This window comes from Aulonocara stuartgranti, assembly GCF_965226115.1.
Source record: "Aulonocara stuartgranti genome assembly, chromosome: 19".
Classification (NCBI taxonomy): Eukaryota; Metazoa; Chordata; class Actinopteri; order Cichliformes; family Cichlidae; genus Aulonocara; species Aulonocara stuartgranti.
This window is the reverse complement of record NC_138955.1, coordinates 10,468,515-10,478,767: the sequence shown is the minus strand read 5'-3', so window position 1 is coordinate 10,478,767 and position 10,253 is coordinate 10,468,515. Positions and strand designations below refer to the sequence as shown.

Sequence of the window (10,253 nt, the reverse complement as noted above, 5' to 3'; positions counted from 1 at the left end):
ATTTTCCAGTCAAAGGGCATTCTTCAACTTGATTTAAATGCTTTAGTGGATCTTAAAAGAGCTAAAGATAAACAAGGGCCTATAAACCTCAATGAACAGAGACAACATTTTAAAGAAAAAGTGGGCCAAAACTCATCTGCATCAATGGGAGAGACTGATGAAGTTATACAGAAGTCATGGCACAGACATAACACATATAAATAATGAAAATTTAATGTCAGCAAAGTACTGCAGTAGAGTTAGATTTACATCACAGTTTCTAAATCCTTACTTTTACATATATATATTGCATATGAAAATAATAACATACTAAAAATGAAAATACTAAAAATACAACCCTAAGAAAATGTGGTTTGTAAAAAGACTATCCCATTTTATCTGCATAAAAATAAAATATCCAGTGAAAAGATATGCAAGATTACTGTAATATAGCTCCATCTGCAGAAAAAACTGCAAGATTGCAATACAGTTATTTCTGTTTGATTCTATCTAGCACGCTCTGTGCACACTGTGCACCCTATTTTCCCTGCACCACTACGGTGCATTGGTGTGGAACAATTGTTATACAGTGTATATTCAGCACAGCTGAAGGTTTAATTTGTTTGGAAACCGAGTCTTAATAATTTCCTGTTTTGCACAGCTTTGATTCAATTACATTTGAGATTAGTCATTGGCATCATGCAATGCACTGTAACTGAACAGCAGTTTTATAGGTTTATTCCAATGATTACTTTGACTTACTTTCTTTTAATGTGTACTCTCATTCATTTTATTTTTGTTATTTATTCTTTCTTTTCTGTCAGGGGATCAAAGAATTCTCAGTATTTTTTAAAGCCTTTAAGCTCTTTGTCACACTATTTTTGAGAATTTAGCCCGCACAAAAGTGCTGTGGAACATCAGATAAACATCAGCCACAGCCATAAGTATCCTCCTATTTGCAGATATCTGGGTCAACATACGATTGCAGGACATTTTCTGTCCCAGCCATAATTTGAAAATAATGAATTCATAAATACTAAAGTATGCATTTGCTGTGTAAATACACCATTCCTGAGACAAAACGTAAACCTATTGTTGGTTTGAAAAACATTATTTAAAAATACAAAATGGCCTTTGAGAACCTCTGAGAAGATCTCATTTAGAAATATCAAACCATTTACTATCAGCATATTTTTTTTAAAAGGAAACCATTCACAACATATATGCATCTCAGTTACCAAAACCTATTTAGCCTGGAGGAGGAAGAGACGAAAACAGGGAGACAACCTGACAAAGAAGAAGTGACATGGTTGAGTCATGTGCTAGCACCATGGGTTGACCAAAGGTCAGTCCTCTTTGACGTATTTTGACTGAGTGTGTCACTCTAACTGCAAACCCATTGCCCATGTTATCAAAAGAAGACAAACTCATTTCAGAGTTTCTGTCCTTTTATTTACATAAATACATCCTTGATTTTCACAGATCATTAAATTCCACAGATAATATCTTTTTCTGATAAAACACTAATACTAGTGCTGATTTGCAACCCTGCTATCATATAACATTAACATAAGAAATGCATATTAAAAAAATACAAAATATTATTATATTAACAACAGTTTTGTGGTCCCGAGTATTTATTTGTCGCAAATATGTCATAATCTACAAATAAAAGGATATATCCATTCAGGCGAGTCATTTTTTGCAACCCTGATACTCTAACTTAAACCCTGTTGCCATGTCACGATTGATAAAATGATCAGAAATGTTTTATTACCTCACAAGGGTTTGATCTATTGCCTTTGTAACATTCTGAATTATTATATAATGGGTGTATCTGAGCAAAGATGTGGAAAATAAATACTGAAAAATGCTTTAAAAAAATTGTATCTTTGATGCTCGAGCTGGATTTTTTTTTTTTTACAAAATCCCGCCCCACAGAAAAAGACAGAAAAAAATATAAAGTGAAGGGTTCTTTCCTTTTTTCTATCTTTAAAATAAATGTATTCATCTATTCATCTGTCTATTTATTCATTTATTCATCTTTCAAATATCAGCCAGTTCCTGTCAAGCGTTTGCAGTTCCGTATATCAAATGGCATAGTTAAAAACTGTGCGAAAGCTTTAATTATTTCCTTTTTTAAAAATGGTTTTGGAGAATAAATGATTACAAAAACCCGAAGTTGACAATTGCTTTGGTGTTCCCGAAAGTCCTCGCGATGGCAGGTGTGTTAGCATTACCGAGCTCTGAAAAACAATGTCAGAGTGGGAGCTCTGTCTGTCATAACGCTGCCTCGTCATTGTTGGTGACGTCCCCCCTTCCACCCGGTCAGAGCTGTGTTGGTAGCTGGTAGGCAGGAAGCTAGCTGCTGGCTAACCTGCCGTGCTACCTCCTCCGCCTCCGAAGGCAGCTGAACGGAGCTGTGAATGAACCACGCACTTCAATGCATCCCGTGTGGCCGCGATGGCAGCGACAGAAACGGTCTGAGCCTTAGCTCTTAGCCATGTAGCTCAGTTGTCTGTTATATCTGTAGTTAATGTTAGTGTGATTCGTGCCCTTAGCTGTTTCCACCAGTAGCTAGCTTTTTTTCTGTCCGGGATAGACAGCGGCAGCTAGCCCCCCTTTCTCGCCACTACAGGAGGATGCTGAAGCTGTTTGGTGCACTGGTTATCCTCGGACTGGCCCTGGCGTGCATCACCTCCTGGGTGCTGGACAGCTATGACACGGCTTGGCACCCTAAACGGAGCGTTCAGCACCCGACTGTCGGTGATGAAGCTGAATCTAAGGGGAGTTCTCCACCATTTCCCGGCGAACACTTGAACAATATATTCTGGTTTGTACAGGTGGGCTATTATTCCGTCTGTAGTGATTATTTACATCTAGTGTGTATACAATACAGGCGTTTGACTTTGTGTTAGGGTTAAGCTCTGAATGATTGACAGAAAGGGGTCAGTGTCCACAGAAGTGCTCCGATGTTGGGTGAAAAGGTGTTTCAACACAGAAACACAGCAACTCTGAGCCAGACTCTTGTTCTATAGCCTTTATACCACAAGAGCTGAAAATGTCACAGAGCCCCATTTAAAATATTTGCCTTTACCCCTCACCTCCATTTGTGTGTGTGTGTGTGTGTGTGTGTGTGTAATTCAAGGTGTCCGATATTCACATTAGTCGATTTCATGACCCAAGGCGCATCCCAGACTTTGAAAAGTTCTGCACCGACACCATAGAGGTGATCAAACCAGCTCTTGTGCTTGCAACAGGTACAGTGATCTCTAACTAGTTCCTGTTAAATTCTTTGCATTATAATATGACTGATTGGGTGTGGCTCAAGTTCGTGCATTGCCATCAGATGACAGTTTGCTTACAGAGATTTCCTCCTTTTTTCCTTTACCCCAGGGGATCTGACTGATGCTAAAACAGAGAGTAAGGTGGGATCCCTCCAGCACGAGGTGGAGTGGCAGGCGTACCACAACATCCTAAAGAGGTCACGTGTAATGGAGCGCACCAAGTGGATTGACATCCGCGGAAATCACGGTGATTAACCATGGCACTTTAAAAAAAAATTACTATGGTTTCTCAAGGCTCACTGATTCAGCTGAAACATCTTCAGTGTGCCGAGTGTACAGCTAAGATTTTCAGAAGAATCCATGGAGCATCCCACAGGAAGTGGTTCTACCCCTCCCCTTCCCTTTGTCTGTGACTGGATGTGAAACAAGACACCCTGAATTTGTAACTGTCAAAAAAAGGGAAAGCTGTTCATTGGATCTGCAGTGGCTCTGACAACTATTCTGCTGCTGATTACAGCTGCTGATGTGTTTCCCGGATGTTTATCTGTGGGTCCTTTAGTAAAGGGAGATTTTTCTTTGTTACAATACAGTACAAGAATAGTTCATCGGTCAACTCCCATACAGCTTGTACACTGCTTAATCTCACAGTTATTTCATTTTTCCTCACAGATGCTTTCAACATTATTTCACTGGACAGCACCACCAATTATTACAGGTTAGTACAAAGTACCAGTAAATGGCCAGGATAGCCCCTTACTGCATTTCACAGCAACAAGAGAAAGCTGATTGGAGTATGCTGTGGCATTTGACGCCCTTAAACCAGTATAGTTGCAGACTTGTTTTCCATTAATAGTTCAGCTATGTGAACATCCTGACGACAAAAATAGAAGCAGGACCTACACGAACACGCTGTTTCTTTTTTTTCTTTTTTTTCTTTTCATGTTTTATGTGACATTGGTGATGCTTCTGTTAGCGCTGGCTGGTCTTTAATCTTCCCGATATTCTTTAAAGATCGCATTTATTTATTTATTTTAAAAAAATCTGTTTTATGCTGTACAGTAGCTTGATGCTCATGTGTAACGTTTCTCAATTTTTATTCTAGGAAATACTCAGCCAATCAGAAAGTAGGCTCTTTCCACTACGTTCACACGACCCCCTTTGGCAACTACTCCTTTGTCTGTGTGGATGCCACCCTGACTCCAGGCCCCAAGAGGCCGTACAATTTCTTTGGTATTCTCAACCAGGTGAGTTTGTGCAACATCTCTTCATGAACAATTCTGAGATCTTTAGAAAGAGCCCAGTTCTTGAAGGACCTCTGTTAGAAAATGTGGTCCAACAAACGGTAAAGAAAACAGGAAAGAAAACGGTAAACGCACAGTGTTTTAGTTTCTGAGTAGCAATAACAAAAGTATCTGCTTAGCTGTCAGTTTTCATAAACATGAAGTTTTTTTGTCATATCTGACAGACTCAAATGGACTTGCTGGACACGTTCAGAGCTGAGAGTCTGAAAAGCAACCAGTCGATCTGGTTTGGCCATTACACCACCTCCACCATCGTCTCTCCTTCTTCAGGAGTACGAGACATGATGAGGCAAGAACAATCCCCGATTTTGAATCTTTTTTTTCTTCCTATTTTTATTTTAAGGGTGAGCTGAGGAAATGAAACCTTTTTTCCATCACGTCATGGTGCAAACATTCAGCAACCTCCTCCTTTTGGCTGCAAGCTAAAATTGTGTCTCAGTCTTAGAATGATAAAAAACAAAAGTAAGAAGCATTTTGACTGGCTGCATGTTTCAAATTCATGCTGTGGAGTAAAGTACCGTACATCTTCAACTGCCTCTGTTTGCAGACACTTAACAAGTCTAACTAAAATTTCTACGTTTTTGTGTTAAGATCTGCAGTTGCATATCTGTGCGGCCATCTGCACACTCTGGGTGGCCTCATGCCTGTGCTGCACAGCCGGCATCCCCAAGGCACTCTGGAGCTGGAGCTGGGCGACTGGATGGACAATCGCAGGTGTTTATATTCAATAGGTGTTTCTAACAGTAATTTTCTTACTTGTATTTCTGTTTCTGTCGTATTATCGCCCATATTTTTCTAACATCTTTCTACAGGTACAGAGTTCTGGCCTTTGACCATGACCTGCTGAGTTTCTCTGATCTGAGGTTTGAGCAGTGGCCTGCAGTGCTCATCACGAACCCCAAGGATGCACAATATCTGCACCCAGGGGTGGAGGCACTGGGTCGGATACGAAGGTCGACGCACATCAGGTGTTTTGTCTATGCGTTGAATTTTCTGTTTTCTTATGTTCCAGTGGAAATGAATTTCAATTTCTAATATTTAAGAATTCATTTTCTTTCCTTTTCTGAAGGATCTTGGCCTTCTCAGAGGCCCCGATCACTGCGGTGCATGTGAGTGTAGATGGGGAACCACTGGGGAAAGGTCACTCTGCTGGAGGCCCCCTTTATGTTCTGCTATGGGATCCATCTCTTTACCTCACAGGACTGCATACAATCAGAGTTAAAGTGGAGGTCGGTGCAACATTCATTTATCTTCCACTTTATTGTGTTCTGAGACTTTTGAATATTTCATGGGTCTTTTATTAGATTAAGAAGATTTGTTTTCCTTTGTTGAATTATGAATAGCTGTATTAGATTTGCTGTCTGGGAATTGTAGCTAGAAAACACCCACTGGTGGCTCGGGGTTTGTTGTACTCTCATACTTTTAAAAAAATGCTCCTACCTTTCTCTAAAAACTAAGAACTTCTTGTCTTTCTACATGTGCATGTGAGTCAGGACGCGGCAGGCCGGTCATCAGTGCGGGAGCAGCACTTTACTCTGGAGGGCGATCTGACTCCTACCTTCGGCTTCGTGCAGTCTTTCATCCTCCTCACAGATCACTACGTCCTGGGTCGTGTGGCCTTTATATTCATGATGCTGCTGAATATCGGTGTTCTCATGGCCTTCAGGTTTATGCCTATTCTCTCGGGCAGAGGTGAGCTGTCTCTGACTAACCTTCAGATAAATACACCATCATAATGTAACAGACTGTTCAGGTTCAGTCGCACTGAACTTGAGACACAGACAGGGTTCTCAATAAGGATGTCAATGTCAGCTTTTAAAATGCACACTATAAGAAGTCTTTCTGCACTGTGCGCAATCATAGATGTTTGGTATTTCATTATGTCTACAGGATTGACCTCTCAAGTGTGTATGTCACTCCGCTTGGTCAGTAAAATAGACACTTTCTACTACTCTCTGCTACTGTTCAACCTGTGCACGGCCTTAGGTGAGTTTAATGCTGTGCCTTATTCCCATTTAACTTTTTCCATCCTCTTTGTCAAAAATTTTATTTTATCTGCCATTCTACACTGTATCTGTCATGTGTAATAAACAATAGAGTTGTTTGTGATTGCCAGATTTGAAGTTTGTACAAAGCAATGTACAAATAACATCTGGTTTTTACAAGATTACCCAGTAATCTCTCCTATGTTGCTGTAATCCATTCCTCTCTTCCTTCAGGCCCGTGGTTCATAGGAGAGCTGATTGATGGCCACAGTGGGGCCTGCTTTGCCTTTGGAGTATTCATTGATGGACATTTCCTAGAGGGCAGTCTCACCTATGTGGTTGGAGTTGTTCAAGTAAGAACATTGAATTTTTTCCCTCCTTGTTTTGGACACATTAGCCTCTCTGTGATTCTGTGCATACATGTTATATGTCCAGCTGTAGACTGTTACTGAACATATTTGCTTTACATTTAAATTAATTTTGTTTTCAGCAACTCTTAGGAACTGTGAACTTCCTGCCCAGCACTGACTGTTGGATAGGAAAAACTAACAGCTTGTCAACACTGTGGCACCCTTAGAGGTGGAAAGCTTGGTCAGGACCTGTAGAAAAATAAATCAGTGACATGGAAATGAAGGGAGCATTTCAGAAGTTCCCCTAAAGTACTTAATAATAATAATAATAATAATAATGATCATGATTCCTGAAAACAAACTCTTTAGGATGGAAAAAATCACTGGTTGGGTCATATTGCCACGAACTGGATCAAAGGTCAGACATAATTGGGCAATGTCGCAAATAATGGAGTTAAAGAGAACTGAAAATTCTTTATTTAAACTGAAAGTAAATATACAGTGGCAAAATCTGGCAGAAAGTGGCAGAAAGAAAATTAAACCCAAAGTCAAGCTTAAACAAACTTGCCTGCTGGGGAGAAGAGAGAGAATGGTAGCTATAAGGTCCTTTTTAAACAATTAGTAGAGTGGCAACATATTTCCTCTAAAGACTCATCTGTTACACCCTTCATGAACCAGAAAGAGGAAGGACAAAGCATGCAGATGTGTGGGGGAATTACAACATTCCCTCTCTAAAGCTAGAAGCTATGATATAACCTGTGGGTACTGCTTCATTTATAAATGCATGTTCTGTTCGCATCGACTAAACTCCTTTCCTCTCTGCCAGCTCCTCTTCTTCAACATGCCCCTCACTTCTTATCTCTGCTGGAGCCTCCACCACCGTTGCCGTGGCAACACCTTCCGATCCCACTTCCTGCGGCCGGGCTGCCGCTGGAGGACTCTGGCTGTTCACCTATTTATGCTGCTCCTCCTCACCTGGCAGGCCCATTCCTGCTACTTCCTCCTGGAGACCTATGGCCCCATGGCCTTTTTCCTGTCTCCTGTGCGCACGTGGGCGTTAGGGCTCAGCCTGCTATTGGTCTACCGCGCCTGGACAAGCCCCGCCTCTCTCATTCGTGACACAAGCAAGAGCGTCTCTCCCTCTTGACAGTAATTGCACGGTACCGCCGCTGCTTCCCCTCAAGCCTGACTCTCAGATATATTTTGCTGTCTCTATCCACGGCGCAAGCCTCAGTTTTCCCTGCAAAGCAGCCCCTTCCTTTCTTTCTTTCCTCTATCCGAAGCCACTTCACAGTACATCACTCACTATCCTGTTTCTAGATAGTGTTGTTTACTTAATATGCATGTTGTTGTAAATCACCGGCGAGCACATTTCTGGCCATATTCATAGCAATGTGTACAGTGTAAAAAAACCAATCAAAAAATACCTTTGATACTAAAGGGTAAATTAGCCAATCTGAGCTATGTGACAGACTAGTCCAACGTATGCTGCTGTTGACAGTATACTGTATTAGAGTTGTATTCTCCTGTGGTTTAAGCTGAGTCATTTACTTGAGATTTAGCACTTTTTGGAAGTGTTGCCTTGGCCAAAATGCCACTTCACCACTGCCAAAGGATGAATAAGAAAGATTTCACCTTTCCTTTTCTTCTTTTCTCTTTAAACCCATTTTCATACGCTAACGAAGGCTGGATGTGCCAAAATGATCCTTGTGGTTACCTTCTGATAACAACTCGGTGCATAAGAAAGGATTGAACCACCTTTTGTATGCTATATCCTTTTCCTTTTACATCTTGTGAAGGTCACGCCAGTAGTGGAACCTAGACGATCGTATTCTCAAGTAAATTTTACACACAATTACAGATAATCACATGAAGGGAAGTACAAATTAATCAAGTACTGTAGCTGATGTGTGTACAAGAGGTTTATGACTGCTAGTTTTCAAGTTAAACAACTGCCAGTACTGTTCAATGTTCACATTGGAATATTCATATCAAAACTTTAACGCCAGTCTTTACCAAAACACAGAGAAGCCGCCTCCACTTTTTTCATGTTCCTTTAAACATGACTACAGAAAGCAGCTGTTTGTTTCTCAGGAATGTGAGCAATTGAACAAAAAGCTGGTCCAAGTAGTACTTCAGGACAATGTTTTTGTACTCCTAGAGTAGCTCAGTAAACTAAACCCGCATTAAACAATCCAAATGTGTGGTGGCTAAAAAACAAAAAAAACGAAATGAATGTTTTAATAGCTTTGGTGAAATGAGATGAGCCAGCGCTATGCTGTTTTTTTTTTTAATTTATTCATTCTTATTCTATTGTGTGATTTTTATTTCTCCCCACTGGTGTTTTAAATCTGCACTGGAAAGTATTCTTCATTGTCAGGATGAGTGTGGTTGAAAAGATTTTAGAGCATTCCTGGTGTTTGAAGTCGATCTAACTCAGCGGTCCCCAACCCCTGGGCCTCGGACCGGTACCGGTCCGTGAGTCGTTTGGTACCGGGCCGCGAGGGTTGAGGCTCAGGTGTGAAATGTATGGTTTTCAGGGTTTTTATCGGTTTTCAGCGTTATTTTTGTTATCGTTTTTATCGTTAACTCGGTTTTCCTGGGTCTTTTCACGTGTGTTATGAATAAATCTTCTTTTTTTCTGGTACCAGTACTAGTTTTATTTTGTTGTATTTATCCGCGACACCTTAAAGGCCGGTCCGTGAAAATATTGGGGAACGCTGAACTGATCGGCGTGCGTGTGTGTGTGTGTGTGTGTGTGTGTGTGCGCGCGTACAAACATGTTTTCTCTATGTTGCTCAGATTGCTAATCTGTGGGAACTGTAAACTAAGTCTTTCAGTCCTTTCTACTCAACAGTAGCAGTCGCCTGGATTCTACAAGAACTCATCTGAAGTACAGAAATGTGTTGAAAGACACATTAAGTGTTTTATTTTCTTTTTTTATCCTCAGCCATACACAGCAAGAACTGTGGGGATCTGACCCTCATGGTTTAATACTAGAACAGCTGCCAGACACTAAATAAATGAAAGTATGTGTCGTCTTGATAACAGTGGTTTAATTACTTTTTCCACCCCTTTCTGCACAGACAAGTCTTCATTTGTATAGGAGAACCACCAAGTGTACAAACAGGAAACAGATGGATATTTAGAAATTATGGACTTTTGTTATTAGGGATTTCTTCTCTAATCATGCTCAGTACCTCAGTCAAGCTGTGTAATCTGTCCACAAGGAGGCAGTGTTGAATGAATATGGATGAATCATGACTGTGCTGCATTTCACTCTCACTTTAAAATTATGCATGGGAATGTTTTTTGTTTTGTTTTGTTTTTGAACAAAGCATCAGAACTGTG

At 40.6% G+C, this 10,253-nt stretch overlaps 1 protein-coding gene across 1 annotated transcript; it reads left to right on the top strand.

The window, feature by feature from the left end:
- Positions 1 to 2,219: 2,219 nt before the first annotated feature.
- tmem62 (transmembrane protein 62) lies at positions 2,220 to 8,151 on the top strand. Its single transcript, XM_082515873.1, has 14 exons — positions 2,220 to 2,460; positions 2,618 to 2,822; positions 3,128 to 3,239; positions 3,376 to 3,513; positions 3,936 to 3,981; positions 4,369 to 4,510; positions 4,732 to 4,856; positions 5,159 to 5,281; positions 5,380 to 5,535; positions 5,637 to 5,796; positions 6,061 to 6,259; positions 6,458 to 6,553; positions 6,787 to 6,905; positions 7,729 to 8,151. The coding sequence occupies exons 1-14, from the start codon at positions 2,423 to 2,425 to the stop codon at positions 8,047 to 8,049; spliced, it is 1,980 nt and encodes a 659-aa protein (XP_082371999.1). The 5' UTR covers positions 2,220 to 2,422; the 3' UTR covers positions 8,050 to 8,151.
- Positions 8,152 to 10,253: the final 2,102 nt, after the last annotated feature.